The sequence below is a fragment of the Nansenia antarctica genome, assembly GCF_963989245.1.
Source record: "Nansenia antarctica genome assembly, chromosome: 6".
Classification (NCBI taxonomy): domain Eukaryota; kingdom Metazoa; phylum Chordata; class Actinopteri; order Argentiniformes; family Microstomatidae; genus Nansenia; species Nansenia antarctica.
The window spans coordinates 29,517,075-29,539,693 of NC_137676.1; the positions used below are offsets into that span (position 1 = coordinate 29,517,075).

General features: G+C 45.6%; 1 protein-coding gene across 1 annotated transcript; it reads left to right on the plus strand.

The window, feature by feature from the left end:
- Positions 1-5,570: 5,570 nt before the first annotated feature.
- On the plus strand, positions 5,571-21,172 carry LOC308159386 (organic solute transporter subunit alpha; the record flags this gene model as incomplete). The annotated part of the gene is made up of 7 exons (XM_080533165.1): positions 5,571-5,625; positions 5,856-6,007; positions 6,764-6,837; positions 7,055-7,210; positions 11,917-12,028; positions 19,778-20,033; positions 20,712-21,172. The coding sequence occupies 7 exons, from the start codon at positions 5,571-5,573 to the stop codon at positions 21,170-21,172; spliced, it is 1,266 nt and encodes a 421-aa protein (XP_080389291.1).
- Between the last annotated feature and the right edge of the window lie 1,447 nt (positions 21,173-22,619).

Consider the following 22,619-nt stretch of genomic DNA (forward strand, 5'->3'; position numbering starts at 1 on the left):
TGTATTTGTGAACCTGAGTAAACTTCATGAATTTAGGAAACAGGTATTGGTCGGACCACTCACTTTTGTCAAGTTCGTTCAAACTGTTAAAGGTAGTTTCAGCGATATCATGTTACAACAGATAGTGGTATGACTTCAGAGATGCTTCAGCTGCACCCAAGCAGACACTGTATAGAGAAGAACTCCCGCTCCTGTGGGCTCTGATGGAGATTCTCCCAAAATTGGCATTAGAAAGTAATTTTAGGATAAAAACCTCCAGTGTCCAACACAGGCACATGTCATTCTACTAATGCTTGGTACACACATAAAGATTTTCTAAATCACATTTTTTTTTTTCTGAGAGAGACCCCACACATGAAGATAGAAAATCATGGATTGAACAGTTTTGATCGTATTGTGTGTGGTGTGCTCCGATATTCCCAATACAGCACACCACATACATAAAGACCTGTCCTATGACAGTCTAGAGTCTCGTCCCCCAAGCCAGAAATCTTGCGTGATCAAACGTGATCTAATGTAGTACCCTGACTGACCTGTACGAGGCAGCCATGTGCAACAGGGCAAATAAAGTGCCGAAGAACGAAAAGAAGAAGTCAGCTTGCGTCTTGATTGGCTTTACATTCCATTCCATGTCACAATCGGACTAGGGAGTTGTCAGTTTTGCCCACACACAAGAGGACCTTTGATCATAAATATTGAACACGTTTAATATTTACGATCGTCGGCCCCGACCATTTTCTGAGCAGATTGTCGGGAGAAATTGACTCTTAACACACCTCACACCACAGGATAATCTTGTAGGATAATCTTTAGAGCCATCCGATAATCTGGCCTTGGTCGGAAGGGGGGAAATCGGGCCAAAATTGGCCAGATTATCTTTATGTGTGTACCAGGCATTAGTGAGGTACTGATTAGGGGATCACCTGAATCAAATCTTATTTAACAAGGAAAAGTAAAAACCACTGCTGTGGTCATCACTATCCTATAGAACCAACTGGAAGGCAAAAACGGTGCTAGTAGTAGACCATGGTAATTGGAATAAAAACGAATCAATCAACTATTGACAATGCCAAAAGAGTTGAAAAGAAAAGTTTTGAGTGAGGAAAAGAAGGGTTAAATTCTGGCTTTACTGGCAGAGGGATACAGTGAGTATCAGGTTACTTCAATCCTTAACATTTCAAAGATGGTGGTTCATACTAAGAACAAGGACAAGCAGCAGACATTGGGGTAAAAAAAGATACAGACCAGCAGAGGGTGAAAACGACTCCACTGACAGGGATGTTCACCAACGCATTCAAATGTTACTCAACAACCGTAGGATGACATCAAGTGACCTACAAAAACAATGGCAAACGGCAGCTGGGGTGAAGTGCACGGCGAGGATGGTTAGAAACAGGCTCCTAGGGGCAAGGCTGAAGTCGTGCAAAGCTAGAAAAAAGCCCTTCATCAATGAGAAGCAAAGAAGAGCCAGGCTGAGGTTTGCAAAAGAAAGTAAATTAGCTTTGAGAGCGCCGGAGCATCCACGTGACTGGCTCTTGTCCAATCAAATTACTTGGTCCCTTTATTGACGTTGGACCCAGTCTGCCCTGATAGTCTAATGGTTAGATGGAGACTTGGAGAGGCCTACAAGCCACAGTTTCTCGTACCCACTGAAATTTGGTGGAGGATTGGTGATGATCTGGGGGCGCTTGAGCAAGGTTGATTTGTCTTTGTGAAAGACGCATGAATCAAGCCACGTACAAGGTTGTCCTGGAAAAAAATGTGCTTCCTTCTCCTCGGACAATGTTCCCCAACTCAGGATTGTTCATTTCCAGCAGGAAAGTCACAATAAAAGGCCACTCTAAAATGTACAGTTTTATCACACAGCACAATACCACAGAAGTTTTGAGGGAGCGTGCAATTGGCAGGAATGTCCACCAGAGCTGTTGCCCATGAATTGAATGTTCATTTCTCTACCATAAGCCGTCTCCAAAGGCGTTTCCAAGAATTGGAATTGGAAACGACTTTGGAGACGGCTTATGGTAGAGAAATGAACATTCAAATCATGGGCAACAGCTCTGGTGGACATTCCTGGAGTCAGCATGCCAATTGCACGTGACGAAACTTGTGACATCTATGGCATTGTGCTATGTGATAGCACAATGGCCTTTTATTGTGACCAGCCTAGTTTAATCATGCTGTCTAATCAGCATCTGGATATGCCACACCTGTCAGGTGGATGGATTATCTCGGCAAAGGAGAAGTGCCTACTAACACAGATTTAACCACATTTGTGAACACAATTTGAGAGAAATAGGCCTTTTGTGTACATAGAAAAAGTCTTCGGTCTTTGATTTCAACTCATGACAAATTGGAGCAAAAAGTGTTGTGTTTATATTTTTCTTCAGTGTGCTTGCATGTTTTACAAAGTGTAATCTTACACAAGAGACAAGAGTCTGTTTGTATGACATTGTCTATATTTCATCATCAGTGTGAAGACAATTTAGGTAAACTAAAGACCAGGTAAGGCACACAGGTTTTAAATACATTTTGAAGATATGATTTTAGATCGATTTTAGATTTTTCTTTTGTCTTCTGAGCTGCATTACTCGTTAACGGTCCTTACTGCGCCTTACTGAAGTGTGCCCTCTGCTGGCCCTGCCATAGGAGCTGCATGTTGTACTCACTTGAATGGGAAAGACAGGGAGTGTGGTAAGGCTATCCTTAGATGGTTGTGACCAGGGTGCGAAATAAGGGGGAGCTCGGGGAGCTATAGCTCCCCTAGTGGTGACATGAGCTCCCCTGGAAACATGGTTTGTGAAATTTTGGGGGAGCTCTAAAATATTCCAAATTGCGATGGATTTATTCCAAGTTGTGACGGATTTTACCTGGTGTAATATGATTTGTAGAGGCATACAATCTATTTTGATGTTGGTATTAGGTATATGATATATTATAGCCTACATATAGGCCTTTATTGGCTACAACTATGCCTGACAGTAACAGAGCGGGGTGCACTGACGCTGAACCCCTCATAGTGATAAGTAGGTGGACAACGCGTGGTGCTGAAATAGCCGACATGCGGTGTGTGGTTTGAAAAAAGTAACGCCAGCTCAGTAAATAATTCAAACTTAATGTTTACTTATAGGCTATGTGACTGCACCACACATGTGAACAGTAACAAAGCAAATGCAGTTTAATTTTATGAAAAACATTGACAACTAAATCGGCGCAAAAAAAAAAAAGAAGCTGAATCCGCTTAGCCTATATGCTCTTGAAATGACAGAGCAAACACGCTACATTACTAGGGATAATAATTACAATGAGCCATTCATTAAAAATAGAAAAAATAATATTAGGCTATTAAATCTCACTTAATGAGAAAACTGGCATCTCCCATCGGTCACTATTTGTTGGCTATCTGGTGATATGGACGTCTTTGAGTGTCTAGAAAAGCGCTATAAGTCTAATGTATTATTATTATTTATTATTATTATGGACGTCACTTTAACGTCCGGCAGTTATTATGGACGTCCGGCAGTTCTCAAGGTTTTTATGCACCAATCAATTCCTCTCGTGCGTCTTTATCACATTCATTGACGAAAAGGACGACTCGCATGGTGGAAGGGAACATTCATTGTGAGCACGGAAAATGTGAGTCTCACAACGGCTTTGCATTGATGAAACCAGGTAGGATGAACGCATAGTTCGCTATCCATTCCTCTTTAAATGCCCTGTTTTCACCGTCAACTTTCCTCTTTAGACCTTTGGAGAGTGACATTATGTTTCTCTTGCTAGCTAGCAGGTTAAATGTTTAGCTAACTTCACCCGGCACGCAAACAACCAATCCAATAATAATGTGACCATGTAAGTCCGGGAGGAGGGGGAATAATTATCAGAATGAAACTATGTTAAATAATTATTAGAATAAGTTAGGCTGCGCTACATCGTCAGTCCACACATTTATTATTCAAAACTATGGAAAAGGGTGAAACTAGGTTTCAACGTTGTTGAGAATCACAACACAAACTCGCTAGTCAAGCCAAAATACAGCAGCGAAATGGATTGGACTGCTACCTAGTTAACTATAACACTACTTTACATTGTTACCTAGTTAACTAGAACACTACTTTACATTGTTAGCAGGCTCACAAAACAAGCCGTGTTAGTTGACTAGCGATGTGTCATTGATTTTCGACAACGCGGAAATGTGTTCACATTTTTCGAAAGAAAAGTCAAAGCATTAGAACGTAGAACGGAAAATCGCACGCGCGCTTTGCGCACGGAAAGCCACCGGCCCCGATTTGGCCTGATTTTTTTTTTCCGTCAGGAGATTTTTTGTTTGTTGCTTTAATCCCTGGGCTCCCCCGCACACCGTGATTTAATTCGCACACTGGTTGTGACCCAAGCATTGTTAGTGATTCCATACGGCTCACCCCAAATCACTGACATGTCGATTCGCGCGGCATAAGTATTATCACAGGACATCTGAGTTTCACGAATTATGGTAGGTCATTTGCGTTAGAATTTTTACGGACATGGCCGATTCGCACGGGATTAAGAACACAGATGACCTCCGTAATTATTACAAATGACCAGAGATCCCTAGATAATACTAATCCCATCTGAATAGGATTTATGATGTACCCACTCGGACGATCTGGGATTGCAACTTTGGGATTGCATCTTTTGGACTTATAAAATTACAATACAATATATAGACATTGATTCTTGAAGAATATAATTTATAAATGCTTTATGAGATTAGTTAGTCTTATCCCATCAGAACCAAACATATTATCTTGTTTTACTCCATTCTTTGTTAACACTGTAATTGTTAACAAACACATTAAAGCTTGAAAACATGGTTACAAATATTATTTTCATCTCATGGATGGAAAGTCCTTGCATCCATAGATCATATGAATTTGAGAGTGTTAACATTTCTTCAGCCCCATCCCTCAGCTGGTTACCAGGGAGACTGCTTTGTTATTGTTTGAAACCCAGATTGCCCCTTTTATGGAGTAGTAGACGTATGGATTGGCATGTTCAATGACCATTTAATTACATTTCTAATGCCTCCAAGAGTTTCACACATCATTGAGGGTTTGTCTGATTATCTTTTGGTCTACCTTTTGTGGGTCTTTCATGCTCGGTTCAGCAACAACAGACACACTCATGAATGGACTTCACTCCCCACCTGTCAATTTACCTGTTTCTAGTCAATCATTAATCGCTACTATCGGAAAGGTACCATCCAGACAACATGACGCCATCTCAACACGGAACTCACAAGACAAGACAATAACCAACTTTGTCCTCAGCTTTAGCGAACAGAAAAACAAGGTCTTGTCCTTGATTGGATTGCTCTTTTTGTAAGAGGTCATGTAATTCAAATGGATTCAATTGTTCCTTCCAAAACTGTAACGGATACTTGCAACTTACCTTGAGTTTATTGGGCTTCCGAATTTGACCACCTATACATAGATATGGTGGTTTTAATGTGTTTGTATGACTTACCTCTCCATAACTACCAGACAAGGTGGCAGGCTAGTGAGTGTGTTTGCTGATAGAGTGAGTGTGGAGAAAGGATGGGGACCAACTGCAGCTTCACTGAAATCCCACTGTCGTCTGAGTTTGTCGATGGTAAGTACAGCCTCTGAGTACAACAATATATCAACATTTCAAATGTCACACAGTTTTCACACCACAATAAAAGGTGGTGACTAATTACAGAAGTATAGTAGTAGAAGTATTTTGGCTGCGATAGTAGTAGTAAAGTATAATATCAGTCATATTAGTAGTCGAAAATGGTTCCATTTCTGTTGTATGATAAGCTACTAACTCACCACCGCTCCTCCTATGTATGTCATCAGTGATTAAGGATGAGCTGTGGCTGTTCCTCATCCCAGCTGGCTTGGCTGTGATCCTCCTGTCCTTGTTCTTGGAGGAAGTGGGCTTCTTCCTACGTCACGTGCCCTCATCCAGCCGTAGACAACTCTACTTGTGGATCCTGGGCATGTACCCGGTAAAATTATAATATTACCTTTCCTTTTTACCCAACGGTTCATCTGGAATATTAAAGTTTGAGGTCAATTTAACTTTAAAAAATTGGTCTACATGAGCAGTGAATCGTGATTCCGTTCAATATTGGAAATAAGTAATAAGTGCTTTGAAATCCTTGAACTGGAATTTCAGTTAAAAATCGGAAATCAAATGGAGTTGACTCCCAATCCTGAATATGTTAAAGTTTATTTTTCTCTTAAATGTATGTATGTACCGTGTCGTGTGTAATTATTGGGACAGTGAAGCACTATTTTTCTTCTTTTGGCTCTATACTCAAACTATTATTATGAGGTTAAAGTATAGATTGGCAGCTTTTCTTTGAGGGTATTTGTGTATTGGTTTGATTTTGTAAACAACACTTTTTATACATAGTCTCCCTATTTCAGGGCACCAAACTATTTGGACGATTGATGGGTGTTTCTGATTGGTCAGGTGTGTTCTGTCATATCATTTGTGCAGCCGTGCTTCAGGCAGTTCATCCATGCAAAGGATATGCGACCAAATACTAAAGATGAGTGCTTCATGTTGACATAATATGAATCTGTCCATATACCTTTGGTGCCCTGAAATAGGGGGACTACTGTATGCATACACATATGATTCCCCTCAAATGAAAGCTGTTCTTATTCCTCATATTAATTATTTGATTTCAAATCCAAAGAAGAATCATATTTCATACTTCATATGTTTGCTCTTGTTGATTTCCCCCCTCTGTCAGGTCTTTGGCTTGACCTCCATCATTGCCTTGTATGTTCCACGATCCTCCTCACTGTGTAACTTCTTTGCCTCCCTGTGAGTATCCACGAGCTACACACCAAAAACATTCCGCAATCTCCATGTTTGTGTACAAACTTCAATGTGAAGGATGAGGCATACTGCTTCTACCGTATTGTCCAACCAAGGTGCATTACACCTTTAAGCAAAGTAATAACATCTAACTGTGAACATCACTGTGAAGAGATTAGGGCTAACCTTAACCCTAACCCCAAATCTCTCACTTTCTCTATAGCTACCACTCCATCACCCTGCTGAAGTTCATGGGGCTCATCACAAACTTCTTTGGGGGAAAGGCTCGCATGCTGGAGGTCTTGGCTGGAGAGCAGGTTGCTCCAGACTCTTTCCCCTGCTGCTGTTGCTGTTGCCTACCCATGGTAGCCATCAACAGGTACGTACTGTACAGTGCAGAAGACATGTATTGTATGTGAACACCTACACAGTTTACACATTTTGTTGCATTTAAAAAAAAAAGTTTTATGATCTACAGAATGTACTCCACGTGTTTTAAAGGGAAACAAAAATCATAGAAAATGTATAGAAATAGTTAAAAATGAATAACCAAAATGTCCTGTGTTAATAAGTATGTGAACTATTGGCAATGGCAAACCAAAATTAGTACAAAGCACTCAAATGACCCTACCAAGTTGCACAATAGTTGTATCGACTTCATCTGTATGCAAAAAAATATATGCTTGTTTTTTGTCTCACTGCACTAGTTTTAAGATATATTTTACTTGTTTTAAGAATCTTGGCAAGTGAAATTGTCTGTTGGCAGATAACTTTGCTTATTTTTAGTAGTAATATTTCCCCCATTTTATAGCATTTTTTTGAGAGCTGACTATTTGCAGTGTAATGTGAAGGATGCCTACATCTCTAGAGCACCCCCCCCCCCCCCCCCCCCCCCGGGCAGATTGGACCACAACCTCGTCCACCTCAAGTCCATGTATTAGCCTCTAGTCCAGAAGCACTCAATGTCCACTAGGACTGTGCGGAGATGGACACAGGAGGCTGAGAGGCTCTGCAGGACTGTTTTGAGACAACAGACTGGGAGGTTCTCAGTGAGTCACATGTGGAGGACATTGATGGGCTCTCACATTGCATCTCAGACTACATTAACTTCTGTGTGGCGAACATCGTACCTACTAGGAGGGTGCAGTGTTTTCCCAACAACAAGCCTTGGAAGAAGAGAGCCTTCATGTCTGGTGACAAGGAATAACTGAAGTATGTGCAGAGGAAGCTCAAGGAGAAGCTGAGGGACAAAACTGTGATGTTTGACAAACAGGCCACAGTTTGGACAGCTGCAGGGATGTGTGTGGACTGGGTGGTGAGCAGCACTGGTGCCCGCCAGGGGACAGTTCTGGCTCTCTTCATCTTCACCCTCTATACCTCAGACTTCAGGCGCAACAAAGATACTTACCATCTGCATAAGTTCTCAGATGATTCTGCTATTGTGGGATGTGTCAGTGGAGGTCAAGGACCTAATTTATAAAGCTTTAGTTTTTATAAATCCCCAAATTGTGGGAAAATTTGCGTATGCACGTTTTTGGGCGTACGCAAGCTTTATAAATGAGGCCCCTGGAGACTTTTATTTATTTATTTTTATTTCCTTTACTTTTGACATTTTTTGGCATTTAGCAGACGCCTTTATCCAAAGCGACTTACACCAAACACATTTGTCTAATTAAGTGAATCATCTATCCATCAGTCATCATAAGAAAAAGTAATCTATGCTATGACCTAGGGCAGTCACAATGCTAGAAGGAAGAACAATACCTTTTTTCTTCTTTTTTTTTATAGTAGAGAACTGTACATGGGGGTAGTGGAGATGAGGACGTCTTTAGGAGGGACAGTTAAGATGTAGCCTAAAGAGATTGGTCTTCAATCTGCGGTGGAAGATAGGTAGTCTGCAGTCCTGATAGCAGTGGGCAGCTTGTTCCACCAGTGGGGCACCAGGACAGTGAACAATTGTGACCGAGTAGCGTGACTGCTTCTATGTAGAGGCGGCGGGGCCAGGCGGCCAGCCGAGGTGGAGGAGTGAAGTGACTGCGCAGGGGTTTGGGGGCTGACCATCATTTGCAAGTAGGGTGGGACAGTTCCGTTTGCCACCCGGTAGGCAAGCGCCAGGGTCTTGAATCTGATGCGAGCTGCTACTGGGAGCCAGTGAAGGGTGCGAAGGAGGGGGGGTGACATGGGAGAATTTGGGGAGATTGAACACCAGACAGGCAGCAGCATTCTGGATGAGCTGCAGAGGTCTAATGGCGGAGGCAGGAAGCCCAGCCAGGAATGCGTTGCAGTAGTCAAGGCCAAGAGTTGTGCTGCTTCTCTGGTGAGGAATAAATGTATCATCTTGATGTTGTAGAGGAATCTACAGTGCTGTCACTGTGATGTTTGCCAGAGAGGATAAGTGGTTATCGAGGAACACTCCAAGGTTCTTGGCTGTCTGGGAGGAGGTCACCGTAGAGTTCTGATGGTGAAGTCTTGGAGAGGGCATGCTTTTCCCAATATCCAATAAGGAAGAGTAGCTCAGTCTTGTTAAGGTTGAGCTTGAGGTGGTGGGCTGACATCCAAGCAGAAATGTCTGCAAGACACGCAGAGACATGTGTCACGTCAGAGCAGCCAATCTCTGAAAATCTGTGTAGTAATAAATACAGTGAAATTGGAAAACCAACCACATTTGAGATTCCCTCATTCACTGAAACTATTTTATTCTTACACACAAGCTAAACAGTGTAGGCACCTGTTCTCAATTTCAAAGCAAAAACAAAATTGATCTCAGAACACTGAAATGGGTTTAAATAATTGTACATGCGTGGGCCTGCTTACTCGAACATAACAGTTGAATTCTTGGCCTGAAGCTGGACACAGCGACATAGATCTTCCTCCACTCTGCTGAGCCAACATCTTTTTATTTTATTTTATGTACGCCAGTGATGAAAATGTCTTCTTGTATAGGTACGTTGACCCAAAAGGTGTAAGAATGTCCATGGCAGCCTGTGACCATCCGGGGTATTCTTGCACAACTGATAGCTAGAACTCATCCAGTGTTCTGCAGTGAAAGAAGTCTGTAGCGGCGGTCACTGGAAACAGGGTTCCCACACCTTCTGAAACATCAAATTCAAGCACCTTTCAAGCACCTTTCAAGGACTTTCAAGACTCAATTCCCTCAAATTCAAGGACCCAACACGGCATAGTTTGAGACAGAACTAGTTGACGAGCTAAGTTAAAAATAAAAAATAAAATTTGGAGAGAGAGAAGGGAATTCAAGCACTTTCAATGACCTATGTCTATTTTCAAAAATACCTTGATTTCTTTTTCTCAAATTCACAAACTTTCAAGGACTTCAAGGACCCGTGGGAACCCTGTGGTAAACTCGAGCAGCCCATCTTCGAGCTCAGATGGTAGGTCATTGCTAGAGGAGCATGTAAATGGTTGGCATACCCAGGCATATTTCTCCTGAATTTGCTCCTTCGAGAAAAATTCATGGAAACTGTCAAGTTGATCTGGCTGTTGGTGTTGTCTGATGGCTGTTCTGAATTTTTCATTGGATTTTTCTGGAGCCATCGGTTCATCTTTTCGTTTTAGCTGGCTAGCAACTCAAGCATTCAGCTTATTGTTTTCTTTAGTAAAGCGGGAAAGATTTGAGTTTGTGTAGACAGAGCATCCAGATTTGAGTTTGTGTAGACAGAGCATCCAGATTTGAGTTTGTGTAGGCAGAGCATCCAGATTTGAGTTTGTGTAGACCAGGGGTCCCCAAACTTTTTTCTGTGAGGGCCACATCATTTTTCCTTTCTGTGATGGGGGGCCTGGGTCGGTCTCTAACATAAAATAATATGGAACGGAGTGAAATGGAGGCGGTTGCGCAAAGCAATTGCGCGCAGGAGAGCACTGGTGGATGCACACAAAGTCTAAACAGTTGAATTTGGATGGAATTTATACCTATAGTGATATGTCAATGAAATATAATCAGTTTTACAGTCTGATACATGAGGGAGGACCCTCATCATCATTTGTGACCTTTCTGCATCAATTTATGGTGGAAATGTCATTATTTATGTAAAGGAAAACACAATATTCAGGCACCAGATGATCAAAATATAATGTAATATAATGCAATATAAGGCTCTCAGGCATTCTGTACTTTCAAATATGTATTCTCCTTGAGCAGTCAACATACTATCAGCTATTTCGCTAGCAAAAACGAAAGCTAACTTATTTGCGAAACAGCGCCCCCGCCACCACGTCGGCGCAATGCCGCAATTGCAGTTAGAAATGACAGAAATCCACCGTAGAAAATACGACCGTCAGAGTTTTGTTGAGAGCTGGAGGCGGCAAGAAATATGACGGAGGCGGCCGCCTCATAATATGCAGGAAAACCCCTGCTTGACACAGATCATGAACAAATTATTTTGTTTTCTCCTGCAGCTGGGCATCTACATTCTCTAATCCCCCATTGTTTCAATTCATCTGGTGCCTACTTGCGGACAGACTCACTGCGGGACACACCTCCTCCGCGATCACATTCATACATTTATTGACAAACTTCTTTGCCTTTAACAATAATAATCACTTGTGCACTGTTGGTTAAAAACCCTGCATTCTGAATCAACTTTTCTCTTTACCAACCGTTTGGCCATTTTTCATCTCTCTGAATTTTCGTTCTAGCTCGCGTGCACCTGCTATAGATCCGCATTCTGTGGGCGGGTGAAACTAACTAATAATGTTATTAATGAAAATAGTTTATAACTAAGGGAAATTTTAATTTGAAAGCCAACCTTTAATATCAAATACAGATATGATATGATTAAAACATATATTTAAAGTTTAATTTTCAAAATATGTTTCTGGCATTGTTGAGAGTGTGTGGGGGCGACGTTGTTCAAAGGGCCGGTCCAAGTGTGGGGGTGGGCCGTGTTCGGCCCGCGGGCCGTAGTTTGGGGACCCCTGGTGTAGACAGAGCATCCAGATTTGAGTTTGTGTAGACAGAGCATCCAGATTTGCATGGTGACAATAGTCACATTGTGCACAGCCATACTACGCCATACTAATAAATTGTGCATGTTCTTCTACCCTGCTACCTCTTCTGCTCCCCCTCAGGACCAGCCTGGGGTGGATGATGGCTGCTGTCCTCCAGCTCTCTGTGGTCAGAACCATCCTGTTCTTTGTCACGCTTGTCCTCTGGACAGACGAGCAGTATGACTACGGAAATGTGAGTGACTTCAACGTGCCACTAGCATAAACCTAGCCTAGCATAAACCATGCCTGCTCTCTGAATAGGCATCGGGCGGCTTGCTTTGCAGAGTCAGGTGAGAGAGTAAGGTAAAAATGTAATTATCTGACTGCATTGCCCACAGCAACCCAATATTCAATTAGAATTAAGTTATACATTGATATGGATCAATGTATACCTCTTATTAAATTATAAATACTCTGGTTAGTTGTTACAGAGCTGCCAAGTCTCACGCAATCGCCGTGAGACTCACGCATTTCAACCAGTTCTCACGCTCTCACGCCGCATCTCTATTTCTCACGGCGAGAAATAACAATTGTTTTTTGAAATTGAAAGAAGAGCTACCGGAGTTTCGTGGCATCTTTCGATAGTTATGGAGATAGACTCCAGTTCTATGAGTGGAGCGGAGCCCCATAGGGGAGCTCTGCTCCTATTGGTTTACCCGCTACCTAAAGTAGCCAATGACTGAATTTTTCAATGCCTGCGCCCGCCTGGGGTGCTATATAAAGGGGCGTACATCGCTCCATCATTCTCCCAAACATACAAAACAGCCGGGTTTGAACGAGTCGAAGTGGGCCAGCAGCCCTATGGGGCTCCGCTCCACTCATAGAACTGGAGTCTATCTCCATAACTATCGTTCTATATCGTGGAGCTCCGCCCCATAGGGGAGCTCTGCTCCTATTGGTTTAGGCGGAGCGAGCGAGGCCAAATGTACCCCCACTGAGACTATTAATCCAAAAACAATCTCAGCGGCACCCGGAGCTGACCACTGATGTTGGTTCAAGACAACCTTAAAAAGTTGGCCCAACCCACACCGAGTCTGCTCCACTGATCTAGCCCCTACGTGAGCACGCAGGGTTGTAGATCTAACGGAACATGTCCTGGAGGAGGGTCCCCTCCCCAGGCACATCCGTAATCATCCTGACAGCACTTGAATAGCATCCCCAACCAGGGTAATCCAAGTGCCATCCCCACTACATCAGTCCTCAGCAAACTGAGGACAGAATGAGAAAAGGATGAGGAAGAAATATCACTTACCCAACCCTTACGTTGGGTTGTTGATCTAACAGACATGTCCTGGAGGAGGGTCCCCTCCCCAGGCACATCCGTATTCATCCTGACAGCACTTGAATAGAATCCCCATGACCAGGGTAATCCAAGTGCCCTTCCCACAACATCAGTCATCAGCAAACTGAGGACAGAATGAGAAAGGATTGAGGAAGAATATCACTGACCTAACCCTTACGTGAGCACGTAGGGTTGTTGATCTAACGGAACATGTCCTGGAGGAGGGTCCCTTCCCCAGGCACATCCGTATTCATCCTGACAGCACTTGAATAGAATCCCATGACCAGGGTAATCCAAGTGCCTTCCCCACTACATCAGTCATCATCAAAACTGAGGACAGAATGAGAAAAGGATGAGGAAGAAATATCTTCAAGTAACACCGTATAAAAGTGATGGCGACGACCAAGACGCCGCCACACATATCTCCTCCACTCCCACTCCCCTGAGAATGGCCACTGATGCGGCCATGCCCCTGGTGGAATGAGCCCGAATGCCAGTCGGCACGGGCTGCCCCTTCGATTCGTATGCGAGGCTAATAGCCTCGCAAACCCAAAGGGACAGCCTCTGCTTCGAGAGTGGTGTCCCGGCTTTCTGTCCGCCATAGCAGATCAGAAGCCGGGGAGAAGATCTCAGTCCTGCCTCGCGCTTCACATTGTGCCAACGCGCGCACCGGACAATACAATGTAAAACGCCTCTCCCTCTCTCCGTCGTGAGGAGGAGGAAAAAAAGGCGCTCAGAGCACAGCTCTGAACCCTAAACCCACGATTAACCGTAGGGATAAATCCGGGTTAGGGCGTAATACAGCTTTTGTTTCGTCATCAGATATGATCAAACAATCTGCCCGTGACGAGAGAGCGCACAAATCTCTCACTCGCTCAGCCGTAGTCAAGGCGAGGAGTAGACTCGTCTTGAGAGACAATAAAACGCAACGACACAGTGACAATGGGTTCGAATGGGGGCACGCACAGCGCCTCTAGCACAATCGACAGCTCCCATTTTGGCATTAGAGTCCTATGAGGGCGTCTAAGCCTACACACTCTAGTCAAAAAACGCTAAACCAGCGAATGACTGAAAAACCAGTGTCGTTGTCGCAAAACCCTCATGACAAGCTGAGATGGCAGCCGCGTAAACTTTAATAGTTCCCGCCGCCAATCCCTTGTCAACAGCGACTGTAAGAAGCACAAGAACGTTTCGACCCGACAACAGACAGGGTCAACGTCCTGTCCCTCACACCACTGTGTAAAACTCGCCAGCGCGCCGCATATCCCTTTGCAGTGGATTGCGCGCGCGCACTCTGAATGGTCTGAATGACCGCGTCTGTCAGACCCCTGCGTTCTAACAATCCCTCTCAGTAACCAGGCCATGAGGGGCCCCCCCTCATAGGCGGCCCCTTCACCAAGCCTCCGGCTTGAGAGAGTGCATCTTGTCGATGAGGTATGGGCCATGGGCCCTCTACCAACATCTCCATCAGTTCCGGAAACCACGGGGCTCCGGGACGGTCCGGGGCTACAAGAATTAACTCTAGCCTCTCTGACCTCACTCGTGCCAACAGTGGGAGGATAGATGTCAGGGGTGGGAACGCGTATAACAGGACCCTCGGCCATGGGTGGTGTGCGAATGTATCGACTCCCAATGGCGGGTTGTCCTGTTCGCGCAGGGAGAACCAAAGGTGACACTGCGCATTCGTCCGTGACGCAAACAGAACCACTTCTGCTTGCCCGAACCGTGCCCAAATCAGCGACACAATGGAGGGTGCTAACCTCCAGTCGTCGTCCCTCGGGCCTCCCCGTGATAACAGATCTGCTCCTTCGTTGAGCAGACCTGGAATGTGGAGAGCTTCAGCGAACTCAGGCGACTCCGCGCGCGATGACGCGCGGGTCTCTCCAGTAGCTCAGGTCGGTTTTGACCGATCTCTGTATTACAATCAACTTGCGACGGCGTCTCACTGGAACCCGTCGCAGTCGTGCGAACCGCCTCTGCAGTCTGCGCATGTGTAACAGGCCTAAGGGGACCACTACATGGGCTGCAGACATCCTTGACAGAGCGGTGATTGTATTTGTCACTCGACACACCCGGAGAGCTGACGTCAGTGTCGCTCTCCGTGGTGCCGATAAACTGGCCCTCATCTCGGCAGTATCCAACTGAATGCCTAGATAGGAAAACTGTTGAGCCGGCCACGGAGCACTCTCTGTCCAGTTTACAGCTAACCCCAGCTGAGTGAGGTGCTGCACCAGTGAGGTTGCGTCCCGAATGGCTCGATTTGGGCATTGGGCCAAGACCAGTAGGTCGTCGAGATATGTTAATATGCGTATCTCGTTTCGCCTCAGTGGTTCGAGTGCTGTCTGCACGCATTTGGAGAAAAACGAGGAGCAAGCGTGCACCCGAAGGGCAGGCGCGTGTACTCGTAAACCTTCCCTTGGAAAGCAAAACGTAGGAATTTCCTGTGCCACTCTGTGATTGGCACACGAAATACACGACCCTCAGGTACGAAAGGGGCGTTTCGCCACTCTCTCGTTGAGGACCCTGAAATCTAGTATGGGTCTCATGTCTCCCGAATTCTTTGGGACAAGGAAATACGGGGAGTACCATCTCATGTCCCACTGGTCCCTCGGAACCAATGTCACTGCGCCCTTTGTTAGGAGATTCGTAATCTCCTCCTGGAGCGCACGTGTCTTTATCGGGCAGGACAAAAAACAGTCTCTCTCACGCCCCTGAAGGGCGGAGGAGGCTGAATGAACTGTAGTGCATATCCCCTCCTCAATGTCCTGTCTAGCCAGCCCGACAGAATACCTGTCCCTTCTAGTCATTCTGCATAACGCAACGACAGCGGCTGGACCGTCTGTTGTGGTGCAGTCGACAGAAAAAACTTGAATTTCTGTATGATCCCAGCCGCCGCTGCACACCGAGGAGGTGGCACAGCCCAAGGTGGGGTCATTTCGAAAGGGATGGGCTGCCGTCTGTAAAGAGTGTTTGTTATGTGTAACAATGCTCTTTATTGACGCAGGTTTATTATGCCTGATAATCAAAGAACCGGCCGCACGCTCATGAGCTGGGCCAGGTCTTGATAGACATGGAGGGGTTTTTGATGTACATAACGACCCCTCTATACGGCTACATACAGGGGTGTTTAACCCGCCTCGTGTCGTGATAGGGGTAAGTCCGCTAGGCAGAGAGCTGGCCACACGCCGGTAAGCTGGGCCAGTCTCCGCCTTGTTTCTAACCGGTAGCGATTCGACCACACTCTGACAAGGCAGGTGGGTCTCCGCGCTGGTAGATACCATGGAAAATCCTCCTTAGGGATGGTTTGCCGTCTGTAAAGAGTGCTTGTTTTGAGTAACAATGCCCTTTATCGACGTAGGTTTATTATGCCTGATAACCAAAAAAACGGCCGCACGCTCATGAGCTGGGCCAGCTCTTGATAGACATGGAGGAGTTTTTGATGTAATAACGGTCCCTCCATACGGCTACAGACAGGGGTGTTTAACCCCCTTTGTCTTCTTCTTCTTTCGTGTAACGTCAGAGGTCCAACTCGGTGTCACCCCCTTTGTGTCGTGATAGGGGTTAGACCGCTAGGCAGAGAGCTGGCCACACGCTGGTAAGCTGGGCCAGTCTCCGCCTTGTTTCTAACCGGTAGCGATTGGACCACGCTCCGACAAGGCAGGTGGGTCTCCGCTCCGGTAGATAACATGGGAAAAAATCTCCTTTACTGAAAAAGTAAGGTGGGGATTTTCCTTCTTTTGCCTCTTTATGAGGTAGCAGCCATGAAGAGGAAAACGGTGGTGGGGTCATTACCGACCCCTCCGCCCGTGAAACCGGGCCACGCTGCCGTGGGGGGCCGTAGCGGGCCCTCCCAGTGGTCAGCGGCGGGGGCTGGGGATGCCGAGTGGGGCATGGCTCCGTCGTTTAGAGGTAGAGCCAGTGCCGCATCACGCCGAAACCTCCGTTTCGCAGTGATTTTCGCAATGGCGGCGTTAAACACGGCGATGTTATTCGCCGCTGCCGCCGCCTGCACACCGAGATGGGGCGGCGAGGGCGGGGAGCACGTGCTCTACCTGCCGCTCGCTCTCATCAGACTGCTTTCTGATTCTGACACCGGCACCGACCACTCAGCTGGGTGAGGGCGGCGTGATGTCAGGGCCGGCTGAGCGGGCGGGACCATCCCTACTTGGGGAGGTGCCTGCCCAGAACGCCGTTCTTGCTTGTCCTCCGCTGCTAGAAAATCGCAGCGGCAGGTAGTCCGCTAGGCAGAGAGCTGGCCACGCGCTGGTAAGCTGGGCCAGTCTCCGCCTTGTTTCTAACCGGTAGCGATTGGACCACGCTCCGACAAGGCAGGTGGGTCTCCGCTCCGGTAGATAACATGGGAAAAATCTCCTTTACTGAAAAAGTAAGGTGGGGATTTTCCTTCTTTTGCCTCTATATGAGGTAGCAGCCATGAAGAGGAAACCGGTGGTGGGGTCATTACCGACCCCTCCGCCCGTGAAACCGGGCCACGCTGCCGTGGGGGGCCGTAGCGGGGCCTCCCAGTGGTCAGCGGCGGGGGCTGGGGATGCCGAGTGGGGCATGGCTCCGTCGTTTAGAGGTAGAGCCAGTGCCGCATCACGCCGAAACCTCCGTTTCGCAGTAATTTTCGCAATGGCGGCGTTAAACACGGCGATGTTATTCGCCGCTGCCGCCGCCTGCGCACCGAGATGGGGCGGCGAGGGCGGGGAGCACGTGCTCTACCTGCCGCTCGCTCTCATCAGAGCTTTCTGATTCTGACACCGGCACCGACCACTCAGCTGGGTGAGGGCGGCGTGATGTCAGGGCCGGCTGAGCGGGCGGGACCATCCCTACTTGGGGAGGTGCCTGCCCAGAACGCCGTTCTTGCTTGTCCTCCGCTGCTAGAAAATCGCAGCGGCAGGTGTCTCGGAGGAACTTCTTCGTGGTCGGCGGCGGACGATCCATCGCTGAAGGGAAAGTCTCCTCCGCTGAAAAGTGTCCTCTGCTGCTTGGAAGTCGCAGCGGCAGGCGTCCCGGAGGAACTTCTCCATAGGCGGCGGACGATCCATCTTGAAGGGAAAAGTCTGGCGGGTCCTCCAGTCTTAGTAGTCGTCCTTCTCAGTCTTCAGATATAAACCCGTGCTGAACTTTTTGGGAGAATAATGGAGCGATGTACGCCCCTTTATATAGCACCCCAGGCGGGCGCAGGCATTGAAAAATTCAGTCATTGGCTACTTTAGGTAGCGGGTAAACCAATAGGAGCAGAGCTCCCCTATGGGGCGGAGCTCCACGATATAGAACTGCACGCGCGTTAAATTGAGTCTGCAATCGAAGCGGCAGGCGAGCGCTGATGGAAGAACCTGTGTTCACGCGAGCTGCAAGAACGTAGCAAGCAGTGTTGCCAGATTGGGCTACTTTTGGTCACACTGGACGGGTGGATTCGGCAGCTTTTAGACTGGTTGGGCTGGACATTGTCAATTCCGTCTGGCAACCGTGGTAGCAAAATATGTGCATACATTACAACATCGTATCTGGTAGCCTACTGGACTGGGTTGCACCAATTTGGCGTAAGTCTTTACTAAATGCAGGCATTTAGTAGTTACTAAACCCCTAGTTGTTACTAGCTAGTTTCAAACTAGTTGTTTACTAATTTCGGTTGCACCACGCCAATCTTTTGCCAATCTTAGCCAGTAAATACTCAGTTTTGGTAACTGTAACATAACCATAACCACTCTACTGTAACATAACCAGGTACATTAATAATAATTATAATTATTAATAATTACAATTTACAATACAAATACAACAATTGGGGGTCCCTCAAAAAAAAAATGCGCGCACAAAGTCACCCACCAAGCCCTCATTCTGACCCAGGAAAAACCCTGGTATGTACTGTATAACATGATAGCCATCTATGAGCAATGCACTGTATATAAGATGATGACCACGGGTCTTTCTGCTGCTGACCAAGGTGCTGAGTCCTGTTGATGGGGCCCAATTTTTCTTTTAGAGTCTGTAGGCTACTGTATTTGTTTATTAAGATTTCATAAATATGATATATTGTCAGAATTTTTTTCTTGTTTTATAAAATGTTAATTATTTTTATTTCTTGTGCTGGTTTATTATGAACAACATGTAAAATTGCAGGAACGTGCACAGTTTTTGGGTCGCTCCACCGCCAAAAGATCTCACTCCAAACTTTTGGTGAAACTTGGTAGCCCTGTGTTATGTTTGCCTTTTGGTTGACAGCAAAAGAGGGAGAGAGGAGGACAGGCACAGAAGACGAACTGTTACTGCTGTGCGTGGTGTGCTCTGAGGTTTTATCAAATTAAACTCTGAAGCCATGTAAACTACGTTATCACCTTGAGACAAAGCATCAACAGTATATGTCCATTGTCCAGATTGTATGATGATGCATATGAAATATCCAATAAGAATAAGAGAATAATGATGAGACACCAAAAACAAATTTACGTGTGCGTAAAATGCCTGTGTGGGCCGCAAATACTTTTGAGATTTTTAAGTGGGCCTCGAGTCCAAAAAGGTTGGGAACCTCTGTTGTAGACAATCACCATTCTAGTTCTATATGTTATCCTATATCTAAGCGGGTGAGTTTGAAACTGCCTCCTCCTTTCTCTCTTCACAAAAACATATCTTTTTCTGTTTGTTTTTTTCTCACAGATGGACTCTGTCCATGACCCCAATCAGTATGTGAATGCCATCATAGGAGTGTCTACCTTCCTGTCCTTCTATGGCTACCTGCTGTTTTACAAGGCCACCAAGAGGGCTTTGCATGGCTATGGGTTGAGGGCAAAGTTTGTGTGCATTATTGTGGTGTTGGTGTTGTGTGGCCTGCAGAGTGGGATCCTGGAGACCATGGGAGCTCTGAAAGTCTTTCCCTGCACCCCACCCTTCTCTGTTCTCATGCGCTCCCAATGTAAGTTGAAATAAATAAAAATGGCCATTTCTCTGTGGTTGGTGGTTGGAGGTATGGATGGATTGGGTTACTATGGTTACTATGGATGTTATTGTAATATTTCTGTGAACAATAGACATTTCGTCAGACTTAACTGAAATCACCACTATGACATGTATTGAGGGCGGCGGTAGCCGAGAGCAGGGGTGGGCAATATTTTTTTTCCCAGGGGGCCAAATGAGCAACTGAAAATATTTGTGATAATAAATGGGCTTCAAAATAAAAGCAATGCGGTTTTAGTCCACCCATAAGATAATTAGAAATATATATATATATATATATTATTATTTTTAATTATCATGCGATCTTTCGCGGGCCGGCCAGAATCAGAATCGTTGGACGGCCCGCGGGCCGTACAATGCCCAGGTCTGGCCTAGAGGTTAGAGAAGCCGGCTAGCAATCAGAAGGTCGCTGGTTCGATCCCCCGCCTCAGGAGGGAGTTGCATGTGCCCTTGAGCAAGGCACTTAACCCCTAATTGCTCCAGGGGCGCCAACTATGGCTGACCCTGTGCCTAGAGCAAAAAAGACCAAATTCCAACAATTGACTGACAAGTTGAGTGCATGGCGAATAAAACCTTCTTCTTCTTCTTCTTCTTCTTCATTGTCTATTGATGGTGACCTCTTCCCGTCCTCTCTCAGTGGTCTACCACTACTCAGTGATCGTGGAGATGTTCTGCATCGGCCTCTTCGCCCGACACACTTTCCGCAAAGTGGAGCCCAGTCCAGGGGAGTCCGTTGGGTTGGAGGAGAGGCTCCACCGCGGGTTACTGCTGGAGAAGGCGGTTCAAACTGAGGATGTTATGCCGCTTGGGGGACTGCAGCTCAGGTCCAGAATGCCCCAGGAGGACCTCTGCTCTGGCTGGAGCCCCAGTGGTGGAGCCTCCAATCCCAGATACACCAGTGACGACAGCCTCTGTAAGATAGAACACGCCCCTCTAGACCAATTCCCTTTCCCACCACAGCCCAGACATCAAGACTCTGCAAGGACAATGGAAGTTTACTCCAAAGCCTTGGAGGAAAATGGCACTTTGGAGATGTCCAAGTTGACTGTCACTGCCGACATCAGTTTTGATGAATCTAGGGATGTCACTGTTGTATGACAATGATCAAAATAAATGTGGCCTCGTCTGAGAATATCACAAAGATAACCAGAAGATGACACTATAGGGCAGGGGTCGGCAACTAAGTTTGGCCTCAGGCCCAAAAATTTTTTAGCCACTAGATGGCGGGCCCGAACATAATCAAAGGCTAATTTAAGTAATTGATTGTTAAAGAATGTGACACGTTCTAATGCTTTGACTTTTCTTTCGAAAAATGTACACATCGCTAGTCAACTAACACAGCTTATTTTGTGAGCCTGCTAACAATGTAAAGTAGTGTTATAGTTAACTAGGTAACAGTCCAATCCATTACGTTGCAGTATTTTGGCTTGACTAGCGAGTTTGTGTTGTGATTCTCAACAACGTTGAAACGTAGTTTCACCCTTTTCCATATTTTTGAATAATAAATGTGTGGACTGACGATGTAGCGCAGCCTAACTTATTCTAATAATTATTTAACATACGTTTGTTCTGATAATTATTCCCCCCTCCTCCCAGACAAGGTCACATTATTATTGGATTGGTTGTTTGCATGTCGGGTGAAGTTAGCTAAACATTTAACCTGCTAGCTAGGAAGAGAAACATAATGTCACTCTCCAAAGGTCTAAAGAGGAAAGTTGACGGTGAAAACAGGGCATTTAAAGAGGAATGGACAGCGAGCTTATACGTTCATCCTACCTGGTTTCATCAATGCAAAGCCGTTGTGAGACTCACATTTTACGTGCTCACAATGTTCCCTTTCTATACATGCGAGTCGTCCTTTTCATCAATGAATGCGATAAAGACGCACGAGAGGAATCGATTGATGCATAAAAACCTTGAGAACTGCCTGCGGATTAAAGTGACGTCCATATCACCAGATATCAAGCAAATAGTGACCGATGGGAGATGCCACTTTTCACATTAAGTGAGTACCAAGCCTGTCGTTATTGTATTTAATAACCTAATTGTATTTTGTATATTTTGAATGAATGGCTCATTGTAATTATTATCCCTAATAGCGTGTTTGCTCTGTCGTTTGAGGAGCGTAGATCGAAGATCAAGCGGATTCTGCTTTTTGTTTGCGCCGATTTTGTTGTCAATGTTTTTCAGAAAATTAAACAGAATTTGCTTTGTTACTGTTCATATGTGTGTTGCAGTCACATATACTGTACGTAAACATTACGTTTGAATGGTTTACTGAGCTCGTGTTATTTCTTTCAAACCACACACCGCATGTCGGCTATTTCAGCACCACGCGTTGTCCACCTACTTAGTGCGCTTCGCTGCCTGATTGTCTGTCCCTGTGTCATTCACTCTCAACATGGATAAAAGTACAATAAGCATTATTCAGGTGGAGGTCGATTCTCTATTCGGACATTATAGGCACTATATGTGGGACTGTCGGTCCGATATTGTAAAAAAAAAAAGAAAGAAAAAAAAGTGGATTCTCAAAATAATCTGCTGG